The sequence below is a fragment of the Durio zibethinus genome, chromosome 5 (genome assembly GCF_047325235.1).
Source record: "Durio zibethinus cultivar Kanyao isolate XHJ-2024 chromosome 5, ASM4732523v1, whole genome shotgun sequence".
Lineage (NCBI taxonomy): Eukaryota > Viridiplantae > Streptophyta > Magnoliopsida > Malvales > Malvaceae > Durio > Durio zibethinus.
Genome location: NC_143166.1, coordinates 5,369,707 through 5,395,698, shown reverse-complemented (window position 1 = coordinate 5,395,698; position 25,992 = coordinate 5,369,707). Strand labels below are relative to the sequence as shown.

Genomic DNA, 25,992 nt, shown 5'->3' with positions numbered 1-25,992 from the left:
GACCCTTTGTCTAATGAGATTTTTATATGATTATACGAGACATCATAAGAAACAGAAACCAAGCTTTTATTAACCTTTTCCCCACCAACAATGCAAGAATCATCATTTTTTTTTTTATTTTAGGTTTCGACAAGCTTTTTTTTATGGCTACTAGAGTCATCTACACTTTCTTGTCAAAAACCTTTTGACCACCTCTGTATAAGATTTACAGTTGTTGAGAGGGACCTCAGGCTTACTATTAAGTTCTCTAAACTTAGTAGTCTTCGCATGTTAAACTTGGTTTAAAACACCGAACATTCCTTTAGCTTTGAAAAATCTAAGTTTATAAGTATCAATTCAAACACCGTTCAAAATTACAAGTAAATCTTCAATATCCTTAAAATTCCTAAAACTGATAAACCCATATCTTTGATTTCGAATTTTTTTTAGCAAGAATGTAGACGTCGACAATGTTATCATTCCGCTTGAACAGTTCAAAAAATTAACAGTAAACCATTGGTAAAGAAAGTTAGTGAAATTAAAAAGCGCTGAAGTAGCTTCATCCTGAAAATTTGCATTGAATTGCTGACGTTGCTGATCTCTCTGGCTTACTTACAAAATGTTGCCCAAAAAAGTCTCCATGTGTCCATCCTAGATAGAATCTCTAGATTAACCTGTAATTACACAAGAACAAACCATAGACACATATTTTGACAAGACTAGTAATCAGGCCAAAATCAACCCTCCTACATTTAGCTCTCAACAATAAAATATAATAGATCAGTGAAGGCGAACGACTTGGAAGCGGCAGGTGTGTGGAGGAACTAGGGCGTCCAGGTATGTGGTTGCTGCGAGTAGTATCATTCATCCTACTGATCAGCATGGCATCAAGGGGTTTTTTTTTTTTTTTAATAATAATAATAATATTATTATTAATCGATCTCGAGTTATGTGATATATAAAGCATAATTTATAGTTATGTGATATATAAACCGTAGTTTATTGTTGTTGTATTATTAACTAATCTTTCTAAAACTGACAATTTGTGTTTCTTGACAAGGCAACCCAACAGAATCAAATTTGATCAGAGATTTTATTCAACAGAATACTGAAATAAAATAATCCCATTAGCATTAGAAAAATGGATTGATAATCCTCTGAAAGAGCAAAATAGTCAGGGAAGAGATCTATTATTGAGAGGTCCAAAGTACATTATGATTCTTTAACAGAACAATAGATTATAATGATTCAAGGTAGTGACACGTCTAAATTTTTTTTTTTGAATGTTTATTTATAATATATATTAAAAATTATTGATAAATTTATTAATTTTATTGATTCAAAAGTATCTATGAATTTTTTTCAAAATTTTTTATTTTTAATATCTGATATGTCCGTAGAGAATTTTAAAATGTTCAAAAAAAATTTATCTACTAATTTTGTTAATTTTTAATTTTTGAAAATGTCGATAAACACTTTTCAAGTAGACTTGCTTGTGGGTATGGTTGAACCTAATATAATATTCGAGCATTTGAAGCAAGTTTAGGCTTGATTCGGACCAAATTTTTAGGTTTTATTTTTTGTCAAAACTCATTCTTACATATAATAATAAAATTTAAGCTTACCCAAAGCACTTATTTTTAAAATTAGAGAAAATAATTTTTTTGTAAATTATTAATTTAACTAATTTAATTAATTATAATTAAATTTATGAGTCATTTAGGTTTGAATCCAATTTAATTTTATTGATTGCAATTTAAAATTAGATCATTATTTGTATAAAAAAAATTACTTTTATCATATTATAAGTTATAAAGTAAATGACCTTATCCATTATAAAAAAATAAAGCAAATGAGTTTTGTTCCGTTATAATAAAAATATTTTTTAATTTTTAAATTGGATCAGGCCGAACTTGGGTTTTAAATCGTGAAATTCAAACTGACCCTATTTTTTAATCGATTCTCATTTATTTATCTAAATCTATTTAACAAGTTTAATATTTATGTCCAAATCTTTCAAATTTTCAATTGGGCTTTCGGGGCCTACTTTCTAGATCTACCTAAAATTCAAAGGCAGTCCAAATATTTTAGTATAAGTACAAATACTGGTACTTATTTAGGACCCTAATAATGTGAGGTCAATGGCTCAATTATTTGATCTTTGATGAATATATTGCACAGCAGACTGCAGAGTATAATCATAATGAAGTCCCACTGGAGATCGATTAAAAGCTTGGCAATTATCCCGTTTTGGAAAGGCTTTGTTGCAATGTCATTGTCCTTGTGCTCCAGATCAGTTGCGCTTGGAGGAACATCAACTCGCAACCGATGCTAAGGCTGCTAAAGAGAAATGTGAACTGGGATAAAAATGCATGATCCCGTATCACACTCATCTAAGAAGCAAAGGAATGGAACCCAAAATTACAAATATTAGCATGAGCAGGCTATTCATTTTTCACGCATTTTGTTTAACACGATAATGCATAAAGTTTACAATATGGTCATTAGCAAAGCTCAATTTCAGCATGGACGTAATCTATTTTCTGTATGTCACATTCTTATTTATCAGGGGACAGGCTCGGGTAATAATTTCGATTGGATTTTGTTGAAACATGCTTGTAATTATAGAGAAAAGAAAGTAAAATGTGGGTTGGGTTAATGCGGGGGCAGAGGTGGCCGTCCGAGTGTTACTCTTCGGCATTTTTTTTTTTTTTGAGTCTCGTAATGGGTTTCAAATTCGACGTAGTTGTTAAGGTAAATTCTCTCCCCTTTGTCTATCTTTTGTTATTTCTGAGTCCAATTCAACACTTTTTGGTAATGTAATAGTCAATCTTTCAGGGAATCTATTGTGGAATGATATCAGGGAATGTTGTGCAAACTTGTGTCCTTTTTTGGGATGATATATAGAACCAACTGGAACAAAGATGTAATGTTAAGCTTTTTCAAATACTCGTATACTGGTGTCAAGTTTAAAACGACTCCTGGTAAAGTACTAATCCATGAGAATTTTGGTGCGAGGTGCAGGCTTCTATTGCTGAAGATAGGATTACAAAATGGGGAGGATAAAAATAATCCGCAGTGAAAATTGTGGAACAATGAAGAGTACATCTTGCACTTCACATTTCACCATCAAATTTTAGTACCCATTACGAAGGAATACTCTCAAATTTCTCTTCCGAGCAGAGCTATAATAGAAAAATGAACACTTTCATTTCACTATCAAATTTTAGTTCCCATTGTGATGAGACTCTCTCTCTCTCTCTCTCTCTCTCTCTCTCCCTCTGTCTTAAGGAGGGAGTCCTGGCATCCCCTTCCTACACACTCACTAGCCTTAAAAATTAACAAGTAATATAAACCAACATCAAATTTCTCATCCTCAATATGTAAAGACAAGACCATCCATATCAGGCCATTAACTGCATATCAGAAAACATTAAAAAAAAAAAAACCTACACAAGACCATTAGCATAACCATATTATAGAACAAAAACTCCATAAATGGCAAGAGGGAGGCGAAGAATTTGTAGGCAAGCAGCATATATAACAAGTCATTTAATCTATTATTCACCAATAAAAAGTTGATTAATCTATCAATCTCTCCAAAAAAATGCATGCAAGCCTGATAAAAGCATTACAAGCATCTTTAATGCAAACTACTGTAAGGGGCAGGGCTACCTAAGTCTTGTTTAAACCTTGCAATTGCAGAGTTGTGTTAGGGTTGAACGAGGTAAATACCCTGCTAGTTTTATTACAAAGAAACATATCCGCAATATGAATGCAAAATGGGGCACAACTATTCCCATAAAACAGGTTGAATCACCATCAAATCCCTGTGGTGCAAGAATAACAAAAAAAAAGTTATGCCCTCTTCACCAAGCCAGAAATGATCCATATGCCTCACCTTATGCATTTATCACACTGAAGGATTGATGGCAACATTGCAAGAAAATAAAGTGAATACAATGAAAGAAATCATTTTCAAAAGAACTTTGATCTACCTAGGTTACACCTGCGGTGAACACCTTTCATGCTCAAAACACCAACTACATAGTCGCCAAAAATGGTCACCATGTGCTCATCAATGGCTCTATAACGGATTGTCTACCCTTCCACCTTTTGCATCTCTAATAATCTCTTTACCATAACTTCTTGAATAGGTATGAACTTGAATAGGTATGAACACAAAGCACAACAAATGTGCAATAGCACAAGAGGTAACATACCATTCTCAGATTAGTAAGACACTAATGACAACAAAGTATCGCATAAACCTTACTCCAACTAGACATATGCACCTGATACTATTTAAATTTAATAACAGATGACTAAAGAGAAGACTTCCTTTTGATACATAACACCTACTCATAAGATTGGGTTCTGCAAAGTATAAAAGAAAAGATACATAAAAAATTCTTGCACCACTAGAAATTTGAAAGTGGGCAGGTAAACCTTATGAAACCCCACACATAAAATCTCCCCTGTTGCATCGCAATCCAGGGCTCATTAGTTTTTTTAACTTAAATCGCAACAACCAATGTACATTATATGACTAAATCGACGAAATTCAACAATGTAAAACACAACAAAATAAATAACATAACTAAAATCTTAGCACATGTAACCAAAATTAAGGATATTAATATAAAATATCATTGCAAAATTAACTCCAAACAACGAAAGATAACAATATAACAGAAATGTCATTACGATGCAAAACCAAAAAGGAAAAAAAAAAAGAACCCTAACCTAGGCGGTGAGCACAACAGCACCACCAGCTTCCTTAATCTTCTTCTCAGCAGTCTTCGACACCAACTTAGCCTTAACCACTATCGGTTGGTTCTCGGGCAACACACCTTTTCCAAGGACCTTAAAGTACCCGAACTGGGTCACGTCGATCATCGGCACGGCATCCTTATTGGATTTTGCCTTCACGTCCTGTGGGACGAAAGACCAGAGCTTGTCGATGTTGACAATGGGACAGTAGAACTTGTTGCGGAGCTTGTGGAAATACCTCATACCGACTTTCCCAAAATACCCAGGGTGGTACTTGTCGAAGAGGATCCTGTGGTGGTGCATGCCTCCGGCGTTTCCGCGACCTCCCGGGTGCTTGCGGTGCTTGCCAATACGGCCATGACCAGCGCTCACGTGACCGCGCTTCTTGCGGTTCTTCTTGAAGCGAGTTGTCATTTTTGGTTTGATGTAGATCTGTGGAAGGCGAAGGGTTGGAGGCGGCTGAGAGACTAAAAATTTGAGTAGGGTTTGTGGAGATTTTATTTTGATGGAGGAAAATGGTGGGGAGGTTTTCAGTTTCCAAGTTTACCCTCTAGGGTTTTGCGATTTTACGAATGAGTTGAACGTAACGAGGGTTCGCCCTTACGGCTTTCAGCTTTAGTGTTAATACGAGGATTGATGGACTTCAAGAAGTAGTATATAAAATTGGGTCATTGTTGGGTTGGGTCCTGTATGTAAGTAAGCAAGATTAAGGTTAAAAAAATAATAAATATTGTAATTTTTTAACCAAAATTATCAAAATTTAAATTTTAATTACTGAAATTGACATTTCAGGACTCTATCAACAATTCACGTTACTATTAGAATAAATATTTTAATTTGCATATAGATTTTTCTTTTGATTAAATGTACCTTAAAACTAAGATAGCAAGATTATTTAAAGAAATAAACACTACAAATTTTGTACAACATAAATGTTGAACTTTACAAAACTTATAGTGAGCATTGAGTAGCATCCTACCTTACATTAGTAAATGTGGCAAATGATAAACTTATAGAGTCATGGAAAAGGTGAATCTTGGAAATTAAGAAGCGAGATTTTTTTAAATATGCATGACTCAATAACTTTGTAAGTGATCAATTTCTTTCTTTGCTAGCAGTTTCCAACTTACGGGTTTTGGCTCTAATTTGTAGCACATCTATTGGTGGGTTACAATGAGTTTGAATTGAATTATTTTAAGTTGAAATAATTTCAAATGCAGATACTTTCAGATTTAAATCTTTATAAATTTAAGGTAATTATTTCAAATTCAAATTGTTAAGTTTTAAAATCAAATCTATTTAAATTTAAATTATTTGAATTTAAACTTTTTCAATTGTTTTCGAATTCAAATTATTTCAAATACAAATTCATTTAAGCTTAAGCTATTTCAAGTTTAGATTAAATATATTTAAATTGTTGATCTTTTCTAAATCTAATTCTATCAAATGCGAACATGTGAACGAATTTACAAACTTAGTTTAGGGCTTCATGTTTTTGAGAATCCACCTAATGAAGGTAAACTTTTATGAAAGCCTTGAAGTGATTAACTTGCAATTTTAATCTAAATGGGTAATTTCAATTCAAATGGTGGAGACGTGTTTGAGAATTAGACAAATGAAGTAAGTTTTTATGAAAGCCTTAAAATGATTAACATGCAATTTTAATCTAAATAGGTAATTTCAATTCAAATGGTAGAAATGAAAATTTTGAGTTGTGTCATTAGAGTGCAGTTCGTGTGAACATCTTCATTAAATTTAACTAATAGTCTTTAATAATATTTTTATATTCATTTTATTAAAAAAATCAAATACAAATAAAAATTTATTCGATTCATTTATATTTATAAACATTTATATTTATGAACATGTCCATTTAAAATTCATTTAAAACTTGTTTGATTAAAGTTTATTTATATTCCTGTAATCTAAATTTTATAATTGTATATTTGTTTAAATTTATTTAGTTATAATTTATTTATTGTTTATGAAGTATTATTTATGAATATATTAGTTTATATATATTAATAAATATATTTGTTTAATGTTCATGAACGAATTTATTTACTTAATCGAGTTGAACACAACCCAAATGCACACATCTTACCATTTAATCGAATCGTACTAGAATGTAATGAATAAGTTTCTTATTAAACACAGTCTGCTCTAAAAATAAACATATAAACTATAAATATATATGTGTTCGTTCATTTTGATTTGATTATACCTCTATCTATCACTTGTAAAAGAGCAAAAAGGTTAGTTGCTTGCTTTCACAAATCCTTCGTCCAAGTTCGCGAGGTAAACCATGGCTCCCTATGTTTTCGTGGTAAGAGATTATGTATACAAAGAAAGAGGCATATACCCGATTGGTGATCCAATCAGAGACATTCCAAGTATGCTAGTAAACAAGGCACAATAAATAATTAAATGTACATATCACGACTCAACACTCACAATTATGAGGAGTCTTCTGTATGATTCATCGTTGTAGAAAAAGGGCAGCTCCCACCAAGCCAAACCATAAAGTCAAAGCTACCCAAAAAGCTAGGTTCTTTTCGAGTCCAACAGGAGGTCGCCACACCAGAAAATCACCCAGAAAGCCTTTGGAAGAGGGAAACTGATTGTTTCTGAGATCCTCGGCCTTGTAATTGTCACTCCATACTGTTGCATAACTGAAAATTTTGAAATAATGCATATATTTGTAAAAAATTTGTCCAGATTAGCCCCAAATTACTACCTATCGAAGTTGAAAATGGTGAACAAATATATGCAAATATTCAGAGATGGAAAATAATACAAGACCAGGCAAAAGCTGAAACTAGAACTAAGATGGTCATAACATAACAAGTGGACAGAAAGAAGGATTGACAAGGTGATCAAGAAGGGCATAATCACATAATTAGTAGCAATGCGATCCAAAATAAGAAGTAAGCTGGTCATAAGGCATGGGAAGAGCTTAAGGAAATAAGTTTTTGCTTGGAGATTAAGAAAGGACTAATGAATTATACACTTTCTTTCTAAGAGCCCGACGCTGTCTACAAAACTATGAAATGGTTTCTTGCTTCCAACTTTTGGATATGCTCATTAAGCATTCGTAAACTATTAAGTACGGACACGCACAACCATAAGTCATGGCAGAAATTGACAATGCAAGTTTCCAAAGACAGGAAGCTAAATGGTGAGAACAATGTAAAGATCTGGCAATGATAACATGAATGTGACTTGCCTGAGAGACGAGCTTTTAGGAATGAAACAGGGATAGTATGCAGCATTTACTATTTGGAAGAGTTGGTCAAGGCAGGAAATAAAAAATAACTTCGTCTTAATTAGAAGGAAGAGTTTAACACTCCCAATGGTAGGAGGGAATAAGAAAGGAAAGGAAGGAAAATCTTTTAATCTAATGGTTGAGCTAAAAAATAGCCCACGTTATGAATCTCAACCATTGGTGCTTTTTCCTTTCTTCCCCTTTCTTTCTTTCCAACCAAATGGAGCCTAGCCTAAGAGATCAAAGTTAAAACGCTAGTCTTTCTTAAAATTCATGATATTAGATAACATTACCAGCTATCTTAAGTCGTCAAAAGAACAGAGTAACAAATCTACCACAAAAAAAAATAAAAAACAACAACAGAGTAACAAGTTGAGTTTAGATCAAAAAGAGAACAACTGACCAGTAATGTCGGTCAATCAACATAAGAGTAGGTTTCAACTTTCAATTATGTCTATTGCTGCATTATTTCAAATATACCTGTCGTAACTGGAACCAATCAGCGGTATAGTAACCATCTCTTCCTCAGATATCTTGAGTTTGGGTGCTTGCAAGATGTAGCGAAGCTTAGCAGCTTGCCGCCGAATGCTCACACTAGGATGCTTCTCCTCCAATTGCTGGTACAGAGCAATGCAGTCCGCATGGCGGTTATTCGCCTCATAAGCCAAAGCCAGCCATATTTGAATCTGAAATCAGCAATAGGAAGAAAAAAAAAATCCCTCATTAGTCTTTGCCCAACATTGATTTAAATACAGAGCCATCAAAATTCCTCAAAAACACGGTCTCTTATCTAATACGGTATCAACAGACCTCACCGCCAAATAACGTTGGCCTGGGAATGATCGTCAGAGCACCTTCAAGAAACTCAATGGCCCGTTTGTACATGCCTCTTCCATATGCCTTTTGACCCAAGTCGAACATCAATTGTGCCGTTGCTCTCCGCTCTGCCTGTTCCTTAGCCACCTGTTCTCACATATGAAACTATATCTTATTACAAAACTAAAATTTGAATTTCTAATACAAAATTGGAAAGACAAAGAAATTGAAAATTAGTTAATTTGTGTAGCAAGGGAAGAGCAAAGAAGGCAAAACCTTTTCGAGCTCTTTTCTCACTCTCATCCTCTTTTCCTCCTCGGTTTCTTCTCTAACTTCGCCTTCACTTTCCTCTGCTTCCGCCTTGCTCTGCAACTCCTCCGCTTTCCTCTCCAACTCCCTCATCTCCTCAATTTCCTTAACCCTCTTCCTCATTTCCTTCTCCCAATCGTACTCCTCTTCCTCCTCAAATCCGTTGCCATTCCCATTCCCATCGTCGTCGCTGGACCACGCGTCGAAATCCACCGCCTTTACTTTCGAATTCGCTTTGCCACGAGCCACCACTCGGTGAGCCCAATTCTCCCCGTCCCAATACTCGAGTTCGCTTTTGTTGGAAGGAGAAGCGTGGACGAAATGAGGGTCCCTCTTCGGTAAGTTAAAAACGACGTCGATTGCCAAGGGACGGGATTTTCGGTCTTTTGTAACGGTCCTCGTTGATGTCACGTCTAGTAACAAAGCTAAATTTCCAAGAACCACAGCCATGGCTGGCGTCCCAGAGAAAGAGAGAAAAACTGAAGAAAGGAAAGAATGGAGATACGGTGTTTCTAGTTAAAACCGCCGTGAAGATATTTTTAGAAGGTTGTTATCTTGATAACTAAATTGCCCATGATTTCGCTTTAAAAATGAGGAATGCTTGAAGTTATACGTGAGATCCATGAGGGTAATACCGTCACAAAGAAAGTTAACGTGGTGCTACGTGGATGTGTTGGATTTGGAGATTAAAAAACATATCACGATTATTAAAATATAATTTAAAATTAAGATTTATATTTTAAGTTGTAAACTGTTTTTGTTAATTTTTTTTATTTATGTTTTTTTTTTCAATAATTTTAATATCGTGTCATATATTATATTTAATATTATTAAATTTAATTTTACATAGTAGATCATATTTTGGTATCATAGAATGATTATAGAATTATAATAAAACTTATAAGCGAAATCGTCCATTCCAAGCTACAATTTATATCACGGAAGTGGAATACGTTGATCGGTTCAAGCACGTCATCGGAATAATCTCCAAGAAGAGCAATTGTGCGCTGCACGCAACGCCGTCGTATTATTTGGGCTGATCTAACGGTGTGGAGTTCAACAATACGAAACCATCCGCTTCACAGATCACAGAAAACATTCAGAACAAAACAGAAAAACGATCCTCAAACGCGTGCACTCGCACGTGCGTTCACGCGCAAGAATTTGTGTCAATTAAACAAGCTTCCCTCGATGTGATTTCCCGTTTGTTTTAAGGACTAAAACGGTGGCGCTTCTCTGGAGCACACGGGCCAGAAGCTAAAGAATTTTGTACTTTTTTGCTTTATCCCAAAAAAAAAACTCCCTCCATTGGCTCCGTCCAATGGCTCTTCCTCTTTGCTGCAACGGAAAGTTGCAGCTTCGCTTTCGTTCTTCGTCTCATTATGAGCAACAGTTTCATTTCATTAACCATCGGAATCTCCGATTTTCCAGGGGCACTGAAGTCTCGATTTCTTCTAAGAGGTTAAGCTATCGCTCAGCTCCTTTAAAATCGTCTTCGATCAACGGATTGTCGGTAGAGAAGAACCTAGAAAGTTTTGAGGAAGAGCACACTGTAGAGAATGTCGAGTTGCTTGAGAGAATCCGGAAATCGATTGATTTTCTTCGGTCGGTGTTACCTGGAGGAAGTTGGTGGAGCATCTCCGATGACGTAGAACTTAAATTAATGGAAAAACCGGTGACAGTTTGGCGGACGCTTAGTCGAATGTGGCAGCTGATTGCTAAAGATCGTTTAGTTATTTTCGCTGCTTTTTCCACCCTGATTGTGGCTGCTGTAAGTCCTTCTTTCTTTCACTTAAGTTTTTGTTGCTTGTTTCTTCTAGTTGAATAATTTCTGCTAATTTCTCAGTTCTTAAGTAGTTTGATGAAATTAATAACTGTGGTTGCAGGGGAAAATTTTAGTTATTGTTTTGTAATCATGTTAACTGACTGGTGTTTGTATTGTTCAGCTTTCGGAAATTTCTATACCACATTACTTGACGGCATCAATATTTTCGGCACAAAGTCGTGAAATAGCAGTGTTCCACCAGAATGTACGGCTTCTGATTATGATATGTATTACCGCAGGAATATGCAGGTCAAAATCTAGTATGGTCAAATCTTCCTTCTACGTTACGTTGCAATCCTAAGCATGGCATTCACCTATTCTTGCGGTCGCCTCTGAAATAAATCTGAAATCATGTTTCTATAATTCTATTGGACTATAATTTCTTTCCTTAATTGTTGTTTTTCGTGTATTAATGCTTAAAAGGATTCACCATTGCATATGATCAAAACCAGTTTGTGATTTATCTGGCCAACTGCTTTCTATGAATGTGGAACTTTTCTTAGTCTTTTTGTGGGATTTGAGCCTCCTTCAAGGAAAAAGTGACAGCTGCTGATGCTTTACACTGCGCTTGAATTTCAGTGGTCTGCGAGGATGCTGCTTTGGCATTGCAAATATGATCCTTGTAAGTTTTCTTATCATGATTTTACTACTTCATGTCTGATGCCTTATCTGGTTTCCACTTTTGGCCCTGTGTTTTAGGGTTTATTGTGAGCTTGGAGGAACCATTATTCAAATTTTCTTTTCCATTTTTGAGTGTGAAATTGTTGATGATCATAAAATTGTCTTCTCCGTAGAGCATGACTTCAGGTCTGACTGGTACCCAGTAACATCTGCAGGTTAAGAGAATGAGGGAAACACTGTATTATGCTCTTCTTCTTCAGGTTCTGAACTTAAAATTCTCAACTTCCTATATATTTTGGTACCAAGTAGGCATGCTGATTATATGTTTTTTAGTTTCTGTGATGTGTCAGGTAACAAACTTTTGCATCACATTTTATGCAGGACATATCCTTTTTTGATGGTGAAACTGTTGGTGATTTGACAAGTAGGCTTGGTTCAGATTGTCAACAAGTGTCACGTGTGATTGGGAATGATCTGAATCTGATTATGAGAAATGTTCTTCAGGTTTCTCACTGATCAAATAATCAATCCATCTGAGTTTGCTGGAATTTTGGGAGTCTTATTAGCATTTCATTCTTCTTTTAGGGAACAGGTGCCTTGATCTACTTGCTGGTTTTGTCATGGCCACTTGGTTTATGTACATTGTTGATATGCTTTACTCTAGCAGCAGTAATGATGGTTTATGGCCTGTAAGATTTTTGGAGTTTCCTTACTTTTTCCTACTCTTAATTGAAGCTAGTTTACTCTATATATATGATAAAAGGTAAGTGCGATTAAATACACAATTTTGAATGATGCATCTTAGGGCAAGAAAAGATAATGGTTGGAAAGAGGATCTATCTGCAGGCTGTTAATCTTTTAATTGCAAAGTTCACGTAATAGGTTTTGGATGGTTGAAGGACAAGACAGATTAATGGAAAATGGGTTGGGAGTTTCAGAAAAAAGTTATGCTTTGACTTGTACTTACTAAGATGCACACACAGTTTTCTTATCTTTAATTTTCAGAGTATATTGATGGTTTGACTACTGTAATTATTCTTTGAGGAAAATTTATTTTGTCCTCTTGTGTAGGTACCAGAAAAAGGCAGCTAAACTAGTCCAAGAATTCACTGCTTCTGCCAACGAGGTAGTTATTAGAAACTTTATCTATAATTGGCTGTTTTGTTTTTCATCGCTTACAGTTGGATGAAAGGTTTCTCACTATTTATTTCATAGGTGGCTCAAGAAACATTTTCTTTAATGAGAACTGTTCGTGTTTATGGAACAGAAGGGCTAGAGCTGAAAAGGTAATCTATGCTAATAGAGTCTTTCTTCCAAATGTCTTACTGGTTTTTAATGTTTTTCTTTGATAATGTGTAAAAAAATGTTTGATCTGTTTATAATTAATAGGTACAACCATTGGCTAGATAAACTGGCAGATATAAGCTTGCGGCAAAGTGCTGCTTATGGAGTTTGGAATCTGAGCTTCAACACCCTTTACCACTCAACTCAGGTGTACAATCCAGGGCCTTTCTCACAAGGAAGTATAATATGGAAATGAATGATAATAAGAATGTTAAAAGCTACTTCTCTGATTGTTGGATTTTCTTTTTGCTCTATAGGTTATTGCTGTGCTGGTTGGAGGGATGTACATTCTTGCTGGTCATATAACAGCAGAGAAACTTACGAAGTTTATACTATACAGTGAATGGTTAATCTACTCAACATGGTGGGTTGGGGATAATGTTTCATCATTGATGCAATCTGTTGGAGCAAGTGAAAAGGTCTTCCAGTTGATGGATCTTCTGCCTAGTGACCAATTCATATCGAAAGGTAAGAATTTTATTAATAGATCCTTTCTTCATAACTTCTTGTTCTGAAATGTCCTTTGTTCCCTGTTCTGTGATACATTGCAATGCTTATTAGTGGGTGGCATATATGTATGTAGATGGTTCAACATCGTTCTCTCCCTTTATCAAATTTGAAGAGAACCTTAGTGAGGGATGTGAGAAACATCATTTTAATTATAAATTAAATGTTCCATTTAGCAGAAATAACTACTTCTTTCTGCAGAAAATTTCTTCAATGGCAGATATCATCCTTCATTTAACTTTTATTACTTTGAATTTGCTCTGTTACAGGAATGATGTTTCAAAAGCTGCTGGGCCATATAGAGTTTGTAAATGTATCTTTTCAATATCCTTCAAGAGCAACGGTATGCTTGCCCTCCTTAGCATTATAAGTACTCCAAGTAATACCTCTGTTTTGATAGTGTTGGTATTTTCTATAATTTTAATGGAGTACAAATGGTGCTAGAACCATAATTGCCACTTGCAAGTGGTGGTTGCAACTTTCTTGTAGAGGTTTTATCTTTAAGAGAAAACAGTTCTCCCTCAAATGCCCCTTTCTGTTCCTTTCACTCCAAAAAATGCAAAAAGTAGAGGGATTAATTATATATAGTTTTTCTCTTACATAAGTGCACATTCTTCCAACTGAAACCCACAACCACAATCACCTAAGGACCAGTCTGTCTCATATAAGAACAATTCAAAAGGAGACTGTTTCAGCTGTATTCTTGCATAGAAAGCGTTGATTTGGAAGAATTTTCCCACTCCTTGAAAGTTATCTATGGTTAAAGCTCTTCCTTGAGATGCTTCAGAAGCAAAGAATGCTACTTTTCTTGGGGCTTTTGTCTCTCAAACTGTTTTCTGTGGAAGGTTTACACGGCCTTCTCTCCATTTTCTTTCTTAAGATTCCAATTGAGGAGCCATATAAAAGTGGAATTACATGAAAATAGAAAAGAGCACCTTTTTCTATTGGAGCATTTATGGCTGTGCTGCATTATTTTTGTTTCTACTGTAAGGTTGGTGCTGTACATTTCATGGACGGTTGCCTCATTCAAAGTAATTGAGACTTCCTGTTTGTTTGATTCCTGAAGTAAAGTTTTGTGCATGCATGCCTCTATCATTTTAAACATTATTACTTAGCTACTTGGAAACAATTAATAGCAGATTATTTCCACAGGTGCCTGTCCTTCAGCGAATAAATTTATCAATTCGTCCAGGTGAAGTGGTTGCAATAGTAAGTGTTTCTTGACTCTTACAAATTTTCATCACTTCCACGCTGACTCTGAGAAATAATTTGCTATTTATTTAATCTTGACTAGGTTGGTCTCAGTGGTAGTGGAAAAAGCACGCTGGTGAATCTGTTGCTCCGTCTCTATGAGCCAACAAATGGTCAGGTAGAATTGTTTTGATCTTCATCCTATTCCATTACCTCCAAGCAGTCAGTGTTTGACATATGTTGCTAGAAACTTTGCTCATTAATGGGTTAAGAATCATTGAACAAGTGTTCTATAGCCAGCAATTTTGTATTTTCTGTTTATATCTCTTTTTTTTTTTTAAATTTCCAATACCTGTAGTTTGAATCCCATGTTATACTTGTTCCTCTTTTTTTCAGATTTTCATTGATGGCATCCCTCTTAGAGAATTGGACATCAAGTGTTTGAGGGGAAAAATAGGATTTGTGGGACAGGTACTCCATTTAGTTCCAGCATTGAACTTAAGTAAATTTGATGGATCTTTCCTCCTTAATATATTCTCTCTACAGGAACCGAAACTCTTCCGCATGGACATTAGTTCAAATATTAAGTATGGATGTTTGAGAAACATAAAGCAAGAGGAAATTGAAAGGGCAGCAAAGCAGGCATATGCGCATGACTTCATTACATTGCTTCCCAATGGGTACAATACACTTGTTGATGATGATCTGCTCAGTGGGGGACAAAAGCAGAGAATTGCCATTGCTCGAGCCATTCTTAGAGACCCTACAATTTTGATCCTTGATGAAGCAACCAGTGCACTGGATGCAGAGAGTGAACACAATGTTAAGGTAACTATTGTTATTAATACCAGTACTTTATTCTTATTTTCTTTTTTCCTATTTGGAGGTTGAGCATAGAACTTGGGACGTTACTTCCACCCATAGTGTTTCACATGCCACCTGATCCAGGGTGTTCTTCGTGCCGTCAGAAGTGATTCGTCAACAAAAAGAACTGTCATTGTAATTGCACACAGGTATGGTTTCAGGTACCCTCATTTTTTTGGGTGACTCTACATTGAGTATGGAGTCTTATCATGCTCTATCCACAGGCTTTCTACAATTCAAGCAGCTGACAGAATAGTGGTGATGGATGGTGGTAAAATCATTGAGGTTGTCTTTTTTTTTAAACACTTTAACAATTTTTGCCTGTCATTAGTCATGGAACTTTAGTGTTTAGAAAACTGAAAATTGTTGCTCAAAGACATAATTATCATTCAAACTTGCAGATGGGCAGTCACAGTGAGCTTCTTCATAAAGACGGTCTATATGCACGATTGACGAGAAAACAGACTGATGCTTTAGTATGATAGCCATGTAAGAATTGGCATATCATAAGTTATCTCAATTCAAGTTTCCTTGGATCTGTCTCGAAAGATACAGTATAGGTGGTCAAAGCAACTTTTCACAGCCGGCCAGTGTGTTGCAAAAAAAAATACATCACTAAGTGCTTTTCTTTATGCTACCACAGTCAACACTTGCTAGGGCTTTGAACAGTATGCCAGCAGATTCTTTGCCATTCAGTTTTTATTAAACAGAACTGTACTATAAAGACATGAGTTTACACAGGATTACAGTGCTCAAGTCAAGAATGAAAAGGGAGTGATGATCCCTCAACACCATCATGCTTATACAATTATACTGTTATTAGCCATGTAAATTTGTGGCCATACATAAATCTACACTATTTTCGTAATTTTTGGAAGCCTAAAGAAAAAGTTGCTGCATATTTAAGCTCGGATTTATAATTTCTAATCTGTTAATCTATACCTAAAAAACAGAAAAAAAGAGAAACTTGGGGACTTGGTCACGCAAATGGTGCTGATGTGAATTTCATTCATCTATACATGGGAGTCATAATCAGCAACAATAGGGTCGATTTGTCCGGCCCTACGTCCTCTCCTCTAAAAGACAGAAGAAAAAGAAAAAACCCTCTTTTCTCATGTTCTGATTTTTCTTCCTTGTACAAACTCTCCCATGAGCACCAGCAGAAATCAAAGACCCAAAAACAAGAAAATTACACTACTATAAACAAATGGACGCGTGTCAACAACAGCAACCACACCGCTACTTGAGACCATCCCAACCACCACCCCCGACTGATCCCCACCTCCAACACTACCTTCAATACCACCACCCACCACCACTGCCACCTGCAAGAGTAGCTGCACCACCATCGCCGGGCTTATGGCACTCCAACCAATTCCAGTACCAGCAACATCACAACCCATTTCATTCCACTCCATCACCCCCTCTTCCTCGTCCCACTCAGCAACCTCCTTCCCAGTGTGGTCCACCTCCTCCCTCCGATCATTCTGCTTATCCTCCACTACCTCCTCTTCCTTATCCCCCGCACCCCCATAATGTAAGTAACCACTTCCCTCCGCCACCTCCTCCTCCTCCTCCTATTAGACCCTTCATGCCTCCTGCGCAGATTCCCCATACTTTCTCTCACGTTAATCAGGTAACTTCCAATCCTTTTATGCATTTTTTTTTCTAATTTTATTTCTCCTGTTAAGTAAAATGCTGCTTATTTGGTTCATCAAATGACTTTTTTTTTCTCTTTTTTTTTTTTGGTCGTAATTCTGTTTTCATTCTCTAGGAATGGGGCAATCCAAATTGGTCTCATCACCAAGGTTGGTATTAAATCTGATTTTCTGGTTCATTCCTCTTGATATTTAGCTTTTCATTGGTTTCAATAGAATTAGATCGTTATTTTCGCATTTTTAGGGCTGCTCCTTTTAAATGTTAATCCGGGTTCTTCTGGAGGATCCTTATCCTATACATGCCAAGAGTATATTTATTTTATTAACTACTTATACAGCCGCGGTGAATTTTAAAGACTCCTCAAGCTTTTATGTCCATCTCATATATATGTAATTGTAAATAAGAAAATAGATTAGATTGAATTGTTAAGGCTTCATTTGAATGGGGGCCATTGCACCTCCCACCACACTGGACCCTTGTTTTAAACTCAACCGCAGATTTATAGGATAATAATCCCTCAACTAAAAATTTTAACTTCATAATTTAATACCAACCAAAACCTAGAGTGAGATGGCTATCTTTCTAGCGGTTAGCTAATGATTATCCATCACGGTATAAGTTGCTGACTGAAATATGTATGATGTAAACTTCTCTGTACTGCTACCTACAAAAGCCATGTGCTCCTGGTTGTGAAAGTTAATCTGACCCTATGCTTGTCTTATTGTATGTTGTTGTTGATGGGCTCGGCTTGCAATAATATTCTGGTGCCAGCCCATAACAATGTGGAAGATTGGGGAGCCAAAGCTAGAGAATGGGCAAACACTAGGGCTGCCATGCAGGACCAGCTGGTGCAATCACAAACTACTCCAGCTGGCAGGGCGGAAGAACAAAATTGTTTTCCTGATCCATATTTACAAGCTGTTGATTCTCATTATATGGATGCTCAACGGTCACTGCTGACTTCTAGCTATCAACAGTTTCCTGTTCCAGCAGCTTCTCCTCATAGACCACCAACTTATCCCAATGAGACTTTGTCTAACAGCTCTGGGCCATCTTCATGTATTCCCGATGGTTGTCTACCTTACCATGTTAGAGATGGAACTTCAGCTTTGGATCCAAACAGTGGATTTCTTCACCAAGAAAGTTTACCTACCATTTCTTCTGTTCATCTGCAGGAGGTACCTTCTACTTATTCTTCTGTTTCAGGTAATAATTTCAATTAACAAGTTGAACTTGCTTGTGAAGCTTGTGCTGAAGAACTGCTTCTATAGACCACATTTCCTACTTCATTCTATATTTTTCAATAATTTTTTGTACTTCTAAACAGGAACTTTTAAGTAACTATCATTCAGAAAAACTCATGATGTGTAGGGTATGTGGCCTAACTAAAATAATAGTGTGACTGACTGGAATATATATATATATATATATATATATATATATAAAATCTGAAATGGTCTTTTCCTAGTTCTTTGTCCCTTTTCTTTTAAAGTGCAGTTTCACTTTTTTTTTTAAAAGATGCTAGTTTCAGTTTGGTTGGTGTTATGTAGTTAATTCATTAAATATTCGACCATTGCATAATGTTATATGTTTCTCAAAGTTTGTTTTCTTACTGAGAGTCATTCCTTTCATTAGTTTTTATTTACTTCTTGGATGCTATGGTGCTCTATATTTTTATATGTCCTTGACATGACTTTAAATTGCACACAAATATTTAGTTGAGAAAGGAGCTGCACTAAAATATCTACTTGGTTCTTTGACTGATTGCTTCTGTTTTATGATATCACCTTTTAATGGTCAACCTAGTGGCTTTGTTGTCAGAGGAAAAGAAAAACTTGGCAAATGATAATTAATTTGGAACTGATTCTTGTGTATGATTGATTCTTATTGATCCACACTGGTTACATAGATGTATCCTGTTATCTGGATCGTTGTCATGTGTCAATAATTTTCTTATGTTCATACACCATACTGATCTTGTTACTAAGATTTAATGATGGGTTGATTGTTGGGTAAAAGAATTTAATGGTATGAAAATGTTGTCAGGAATTACTTTCTTTTCTTGGTGACTTTTAAATACTATTAAATTAGATTAACATATGTACTAAATCAAGATATTACATCTTGCAGAGATTATACCATTTTTTAAGAGATCAATAATATTCTTTCTTTTTTCTCTGTACATAACTACTAAATCTGTTAAAGTTTATTTAATGACATTGGGTTTTATGGCACATGGGCTGAAGTTTCATTTCATGGCACTATTATTACTTGTTCAGTCATTTGGCTAAAGTCGCATGAGATATTTCTTCTTCTTCTGCATTTCTACGAAATAATTAGAATTTCCTGGAAATGGCATTTATAATTGTTAACAGACTTGTAAACATGATACTTGCTGTAGCTTGCTCTGTTCTGGAGGAAACAAGATTATGTTCTACAAATGCATGACAAAACTAAAAAGGGCACTGACAACATTTGGAAGTTAGTTGAACTACTTGTTGAGCTCTTAGATACTTTAGTGGGTTTGTTCTATTTTTGCTGCTTAGTTTTCTATAAGTTACCAAACTACAGGCTTAACATTGTGCAATATGTCTTACTAAATGAACAGAAAAATTGATTTAAGGTTAATAGAATTTCCTGGAAATGGCATTTATAATTGTTAACAGACTTGTAAACACGATACTTGCTGTAGCTTGTTCTGTTCTGGAGGAAACAAGATTATGTTCTACAAATGCATGACAAAACTAAAAAGGGCACTGACAACATTTGGAAGTTAGTTGAACTACTTGTTGAGCTCTTAGATACTTTAGTGGGTTTGTTCTATTTTTGCTGCTTAATTTTGTATAAGTTACCAAACTACAGGCTTAACATTGTGCAATATTTCTTACTAAATGAACAGAAAAATTGATTTAAGGTTAATAGTTGCACAACAGTGCATATGTTTTATTGGGCAATAGGTATCTGTTACAATGTGGTTGTTATATCACATGCTGAATACTCTTTTTTTTTTTTTTTTTTTGAGAAACACATGCTGAATACTTTGATATGATAAACTAATGCTTCAATTTGAAAATTAAATGGACGACTTATGTTATGATTAAATGTTAGAAGGTAAAAGGAGGTAAAGTAATTGAGTGGTAATGCGAGGACAGTAGAGAACAGGGTAGTGGAATCTCACATGCAATTAATATTACCAATATCCTTTCCAGCACGAGATCATTTCTAAAATAAATATCTGAGTGTAAAAGCCTAAAAGCATTAGGTAAAAAATACTATTCTTTTAAAATCTCCTGATTTGATGGAATTTTAAATATGAGGATTTAAAGGGGTTGGAGGGATTTAATTCATTTCCAAAACTCCCTTCTCTCTGTTAAAAAAATTCACAAACCTTTTGCTGGCTTTCACTCTACTGTTATATACTCCCCTTCCATCCAAACACACCGTCAGAGACTTTCCTGTGTTGTATTCTCAGAATACATCAAAAGTAAAAAAACATTGAATTGAAATTGTTCTTTGGCAGGTTATCGGGATTCTCACTTCTGGAAAGCGCACCACTTATGAGATATTTTAACTGCATACTGGTGACCAATACAGTCTTGTAATGTTTTTAGGACTGAGTTATGATAATACTAAAGTTTAAGTTCTTGTCTTTTTGGTGAAAAGATTTAACTGAAGATTTTTTCTCCGTTAAGCTACTCTTGCTGTCGACAAATATCTTCTATAGAGTATGTAGGAGAAGTGCAGAAATTTAGCTTTTCATGTGAATGACAGCCAAAGGGCTGCTAGGGATGTCTGAATTTGTTTTATTTGCTTTGTTACTTCTCTTTTAAATGCCAGGGAAGGAAAATTCTGCAAATCAAAAGCAGCAGTCATATAAGCCATTGCCCTTGCCCATCTCAACAGCTCAAGAGGCAGCATATCATATGGAATCTCTGCCTGATAATGGTAGATCAGTGCTCAGTGAGCAATCTTTTGTGTATGGCAGTCAGGCAGCAGATTCAGCAGGTGGCCTTAGTGATCTACCTTTAGTTTTTGCATCTAGGTTTAGTAATGATCATCACCCACAGATGCCGTCTGATTATGCTGCTCATCATGAATCAATGGTAACTGTGAGAGGCATTAATCCCATTGCTGCTGCATCTTCAATTAACTCCTGGACTCCTCCGGTAGCACCTTGTGCAGTTTATCCTCCTGTAACCCCAGTTCTTCCATCCGGAGCACAGGTCTTGCCTCGAGCCTTGTCAGTTATCTTTGATTTATTCCCCAGGTTTTAGTATGCTAATATAAAATTTGTTTTTCAGCGTGATCCATTTTCAGTGCCTTCCCCTGTTTCTGGACACACAGCACCTTCATTTCCAAGGTTTCCTGGGCCAAGCTTTCAGCCACCCGTTCCATCAGCCAGTGCTCCATTTGGCCTTGGTCCAGGAGCTCAACTTCATACTGCTGCAGCCTTTCCTGGTGATAAATATGGAACCATTTCTGAACGACCCAAAAAGGTATTAATTCTTTATGCTGGTTAAATGTGAAAACTTTTATGATGTTATTGTTGAGTTTTTCTCATCATCCAGGGTCCGGTGCCTAATTGGCTTAAAGAAGAAATATCAAGGAACAAAGCCACTAAAGCTAAGTCTTCTCTAGAACATCCTAAAGAGGAAACACAATCCATTGATGATGAAGCTGTTGATAAATCCTTGGCTAAACGTGATCAAGCAGATAGCAAAAGTATTGATTCTTCTTGGTCAAGTGAAGAAGAGGATGATGATGAGGTTTTATTGTTTCTGCCTTTGACTTGTTGATATCTCAGTGTGCCTTAGATGAGTTTTCTCATTATGATATGATGTCCTTGAGACATGACCTACATTTTCTTTCTGTGTAGGATTATGTTGAAGCAGCTAGAACTGCAGCTATTAACCAGGAAATAAAACGGGTGCTAACTGAAGTCCTTTTAAAGGTTGAAGCTGTTTAAGCACTTATGGTTGTTTATCTTTATCTTTTCTTTTTTTTTTTTGGTGGTAGATGTAGTTTTCTCGCCTTTGAACAGGTCACAGATGAGTTGTTTGATGAAATTGCAACCAAAGTTGTAAACGAAGATGACTCAACAGTTGAAGGTAAGTAAATGCTGGCGTCTGAATATTTTTTCACTATATTTCTTTTGCGAACACTGAAGTCTGCAAACTTCATCTTTGATATTTTGTTTGTGATGCTATCTTTTATTTTAATTTAACCATTTTTTTACAACTGCTGAACTGCAGTTGATCACAACACTTTTGCTTCAAATCACAAAGTATTGCCATCTTCTTTTCCTGTCTCAACTCCTAAGGCTTCTGCAAGGCTACTAGTTCCAGGTAAAGCAAATGAGCCAGACACTGCATGTGCTAGAGAAAAATCTACTTCAAGCTCCCCTGGCAATGTGCTGGGCCTTGCAAATTATGCCTCTGATGATGAGGAGGATGAGGATGAAGATGAAGATGGTAAAATTCAAAGTTCCAGGATGCCAGATTCAAGGAGTAATGCTGCTGTTGCGCAGTCCAGCATTAAGAAGCTTTCACAAGACAATGATGCATCAGAGAATGGCAATTCACAGATGGTACTTGAGGAACACAAGGGGGTTGAAAAGAATTTTGGAAGTGATATGAGGTCAAAAAACAATAGAGACACCCCTGCTAATAACAGTGCAGATAGGAACCATGAAAAGTTATTTTTTTCCAAGGTGGTTTCTGAAGATGAAATCAACTTTAATAGTGGAAAACTGCAAGATGGAAATAATGGTTCTGGGATGAATTATACTTTAGGGGAATGGGTGATAAAGAAATCTGATTCTGAGCTGCCTGACAAAGATGCTGGTAGAAAATCAACAAAATCTGAATCTCAAGGTAGGGAAACAAGAGTAAAATCAGATAAGAATGATCGACATGAAAGTAGAAAGAGTTCTTTTGGGAAAGACCTTGATAGTGGTAGGGTGTTAGAGGTCAGTAAGAGCAGGGAAGATGAGAAGGGAGATGAGAATCATGTGAGAGAGGATGAGAGGCTTAGAAAGCAAAAGATTGAAGATCGAAATGGCTCAAAGGAGAGTGTAGAAGAGTCTAAATATGGGGAAAAAGCCAAGGAATCTGATTCAAGAAAGCAATCCAATTATCTTGATGCCAAGGATGGCAAGAAAGATGTGGAGAGACCTCATAGAGCTAGTGCCAAAGAAGATGTTGGCAGAAAAAGAGAACGGACAAAAGAAGAAGATAGATCAAGACATAAACGTGGAAGTGACTCAAGCAGGCAGAAGAGAAGAAGCTCCTCGTCCATTAGCAGTAGAGGCAGAAACAGCAAGGATAACTCCGGCAATCATTCTAATGACTCAAGTGATGAAGCATCAGATGGTTCTAAGAGGTTCATCTTTGAGATCTAATGATTATTTCTTCATGTTGTCTTTCGATTGAGCTATGTAGCTTCTAATTTTCTGTTGTGTACAATAGGAAGTTGCACTCAAGAAAACTGCACTCATCACCTTCACCTGTCTGGTCTAGAAGAAGGTAACTGTATCAGTACTTGGTCACTTTCATTCATGTTTTGCGTATTCTTTTTATGCAGCCTGAGCGCTTGGCAGGTTAGGTCTGTTCCATTCTAAGGATGTTTTTCCCTGCAATCCTAAACTTTTGGAAAATTGGTTTATAGGTCATATGGAGATACTGTCATGATAATTAAAAGGAACTTAAATTAAAGAAACAAATTTGACCTGTTTCAATTACTACCCAGTACTCGACAATGTACTTTAACTTTTCATAGCGTGTTTATTGGTCCATAAAGCACTTTGTTCATATTCAGTTTCTTTTTGAATTAGACTTCTGATTATTACCTTTTCTTTCTACAAGTTCTTTTGTGGTTTTAGTGGATGGTTTCCACCAGGCTAATTTGTTAGTTCAAAGTTTGGTTATTGTTGTGTTGTCAAATCACACGTGTTTGCTGACTCAATAGATGGTTGGGTGGTTACTGGCTTTATTCTTGGTTGGGTATTTTTCACCTTATTCAATTGTCAAGCAGATATAATATAATCTGTTGACTAAATTGTCTATGGAAGCCACACTATAAACATAATAAATATTTGGCTATATTATTTGTTACTGCTGTCATTTGTGTGTCAAGTGTGTATGTGTGTGTTTGAGGGGAAAAAAAATTCTCATGTTTGTTGATCTTTGTATGTTGTGCTCTTAAATATTTCATCTGTCTAATTTTACTCTGTTAATTGTCTCTTTTTTTTTTTGGCATATACTATGCTTGTTTATGCTATATATGGCCACATCTCCTCGCTGGCAGCTTCTCTTTTTTCTGTCTCTTTTGTCACATATTGCTTCATTTATACTTTTTGTTTATAAGTGAACAATGATATATAATCTGCAAATTTGACTGTTAATGTAAGACAAATTGCTGATATGATTGTTGTATTCTGGTGGTGACTATGGAGATGTTAATCTTTTCTTCATATGTTATCCTGACTATATTAATTTGTTTATATGTTATGTGAACTACTTTTATGGCTACACGATTCTTGATTTTCTTTTTTGTCCCATCTGACTTCAGTTTGCATTTTCTCCTATTGCAAATTATATGGAAATTTGGACGACATTAATAATGGTGCTATGTATTGAATGTTACAAAGCTCAGGTTGTTCTATATGATTTATTCAATAAGAAGAGCCTGCTGTCACTTTCTTTTTTGCCTTTTCTAAGGGTTTGGTTATATGCACTTTCTTAGTTATTGCTTGAAGGTGTTCGGTTTCCATTTCATTATCTCCAAAAGATAATGATCATGTAACAGGCTGGTTATTATCAAATTTGACTCTGCACAAGGCTGAGCATTTCTCTTAAGTTATATATGTTTAACTTACCAAATCAATATGATGTATGTTTTCATTTCTAGACAAGTTTCGCGGTCACCACATAGCAAGCATTCTCAGCGCAGGCATTCTCCCTACTCTTCTTTTGAGACTATCAGGTATGTTACCATGCATTCGGTGGAATTAGATTAAGTGTTTTTGTGACATACACAACCATCATCAAAACAGCATGCAACTCAGGTGAAAGGATCAGTGATCTGAATCTTCAACTTTCTAGGTTTTCTAGTTTGTTTAATTTACAAACTTCTTTTGCAGGGCAAGAAGACCAAGATCAAGATCATCTGTTCGCCGATAGAGATGATTGAAACAAAGAGTTTCATTTGGTTGGTGCAGGTATCGAGATCACTTGGGATGTAAGTGGATTCTGCAAAAGAATTCTATGTTATCTAAAAGTTTCAAATGAGAGAGTCAAAATATTGGCTGCTAAAAGGTGGAAGTGTAAAAGAAGCCTTTTATACCCCCTCTCCCAAGGACAAGAATATTGTTGCAGGAATCAAGGAGGGAACGTTTAACTTCTGTACAACAAATTTCTCCATTACCGTTCCTGTTAGGTATGTGATCATGCAAAAGAGTGAATTGCTTAATATGCCTGTCAGTTTCTTGAGATGTTTCTACGATAAGTATATTAACTAGAATAAATTGAAAATATTCAGTTTTCATTTCTGTGTTGTACTTGTTTTGTATTAGAGGACCCTTTCTAGAAACATGCTGTTTCAATATTTTTCATTGTCATTCTTCTACCATCTACCCATAGATTTATCCTTGAGATATCAGTCAGCTACTTTCATGCCATGATTTGGCATAATTTTATGCGCTTGATTAGATTATTGGGAAAACTTTCTCGTCGAGTGAATGCTTTTCTAGTCGTCCTTAAATTTGATCATCGGTTACATTTACATTACCTAAATTAATGCTTTGGCTCTCTGTAGTTCTTGTACAACTTGCTTTCTTGCA

General features: G+C 35.7%; 4 protein-coding genes across 6 annotated transcripts; 2 read left to right on the top strand and 2 right to left on the bottom strand.

Annotated features, from left to right (window-relative positions):
* Window positions 1-3,518: 3,518 nt before the first annotated feature.
* On the bottom strand, window positions 3,519-5,329 carry LOC111282976 (large ribosomal subunit protein uL15x). Its single transcript, XM_022871299.2, has 2 exons — window positions 4,726-5,329; window positions 3,519-3,809 (listed from the first exon to the last, which is right to left on the bottom strand). Exon 1 carries the CDS (start codon window positions 5,164-5,166, stop codon window positions 4,726-4,728), a length of 441 nt encoding a protein of 146 aa, XP_022727034.2. The 5' UTR covers window positions 5,167-5,329; the 3' UTR covers window positions 3,519-3,809.
* A 1,587-nt stretch (window positions 5,330-6,916) lies between these two features.
* Window positions 6,917-9,718, bottom strand: LOC111282897 (uncharacterized). Of its 2 annotated transcripts, none has more exons than XM_022871180.2 (4): window positions 9,110-9,718; window positions 8,828-8,980; window positions 8,498-8,703; window positions 6,917-7,424 (listed from the first exon to the last, which is right to left on the bottom strand). In XM_022871180.2, exons 1-4 carry the CDS (start codon window positions 9,590-9,592, stop codon window positions 7,232-7,234), a joined length of 1,035 nt encoding a protein of 344 aa, XP_022726915.2. In that variant the 5' UTR covers window positions 9,593-9,718; the 3' UTR covers window positions 6,917-7,231. The 2 variants fall into 2 exon arrangements, 1 of the variants encoding a protein (XP_022726915.2); XR_016342133.1 differs by having other exon boundaries at window positions 7,286-7,424; window positions 8,421-8,703; window positions 9,110-9,709.
* Window positions 9,719-10,354: 636 nt separating this feature from the next.
* Window positions 10,355-16,362, top strand: LOC111282371 (ABC transporter B family member 26, chloroplastic-like). 2 transcript variants are annotated; one of them, XM_022870429.2, is made up of 18 exons: window positions 10,355-10,913; window positions 11,089-11,216; window positions 11,547-11,589; window positions 11,804-11,848; window positions 11,970-12,092; window positions 12,174-12,277; window positions 12,660-12,714; window positions 12,804-12,874; window positions 12,978-13,080; window positions 13,190-13,400; window positions 13,709-13,782; window positions 14,592-14,648; window positions 14,734-14,808; window positions 15,027-15,101; window positions 15,177-15,458; window positions 15,579-15,643; window positions 15,719-15,779; window positions 15,896-16,362. In XM_022870429.2, the coding sequence occupies exons 1-18, from the start codon at window positions 10,464-10,466 to the stop codon at window positions 15,974-15,976; spliced, it is 2,103 nt and encodes a 700-aa protein (XP_022726164.2). In that variant the 5' UTR covers window positions 10,355-10,463; the 3' UTR covers window positions 15,977-16,362. The 2 variants fall into 2 exon arrangements, with proteins under 2 accessions (XP_022726164.2, XP_022726165.2); XM_022870430.2 differs by having other exon boundaries at window positions 11,089-11,227.
* A 119-nt stretch (window positions 16,363-16,481) lies between these two features.
* Window positions 16,482-25,781, top strand: LOC111282370 (uncharacterized). Its single transcript, XM_022870427.2, has 12 exons — window positions 16,482-17,130; window positions 17,269-17,302; window positions 17,925-18,359; window positions 20,991-21,376; window positions 21,455-21,649; window positions 21,722-21,919; window positions 22,030-22,104; window positions 22,195-22,261; window positions 22,406-23,534; window positions 23,621-23,677; window positions 25,062-25,136; window positions 25,294-25,781. Exons 1-12 carry the CDS (start codon window positions 16,702-16,704, stop codon window positions 25,331-25,333), a joined length of 3,120 nt encoding a protein of 1,039 aa, XP_022726162.2. The 5' UTR covers window positions 16,482-16,701; the 3' UTR covers window positions 25,334-25,781.
* The last annotated feature ends 211 nt before the right edge of the window (window positions 25,782-25,992 follow it).

Excerpts from the sequence above, each read along its gene's own strand:
- LOC111282371 (XM_022870429.2), top strand. The coding sequence starts at position 10,464 with ATGGCTCTTCCTCTTTGCTGCAACGGAAAGTTGCAGCTTCGCTTTCGT. Across the intron at positions 12,875-12,977 it reads GAAGGGCTAGAGCTGAAAAG|GTACAACCATTGGCTAGATA; the intron begins GTAATCTATGCT and ends TATAATTAATAG. Across the intron at positions 14,809-15,026 it reads ATGAGCCAACAAATGGTCAG|ATTTTCATTGATGGCATCCC; the intron begins GTAGAATTGTTT and ends TCTTTTTTTCAG.
- LOC111282370 (XM_022870427.2), top strand. The coding sequence starts at position 16,702 with ATGGACGCGTGTCAACAACAGCAACCACACCGCTACTTGAGACCATCC. Across the intron at positions 21,650-21,721 it reads TTTCTGAACGACCCAAAAAG|GGTCCGGTGCCTAATTGGCT; the intron begins GTATTAATTCTT and ends CTCATCATCCAG. Across the intron at positions 22,262-22,405 it reads AGATGACTCAACAGTTGAAG|TTGATCACAACACTTTTGCT; the intron begins GTAAGTAAATGC and ends GCTGAACTGCAG.
- LOC111282897 (XM_022871180.2), bottom strand. The coding sequence starts at position 9,592 with ATGGCTGTGGTTCTTGGAAATTTAGCTTTGTTACTAGACGTGACATCA. Across the intron at positions 8,981-9,109 it reads TGAGAAAAGAGCTCGAAAAG|GTGGCTAAGGAACAGGCAGA; the intron begins GTTTTGCCTTCT and ends ATGTGAGAACAG. Across the intron at positions 7,425-8,497 it reads ATTGGTTCCAGTTACGACAG|TTATGCAACAGTATGGAGTG; the intron begins GTATATTTGAAA and ends CAAAATTTTCAG.
- LOC111282976 (XM_022871299.2), bottom strand. The coding sequence starts at position 5,166 with ATGACAACTCGCTTCAAGAAGAACCGCAAGAAGCGCGGTCACGTGAGC.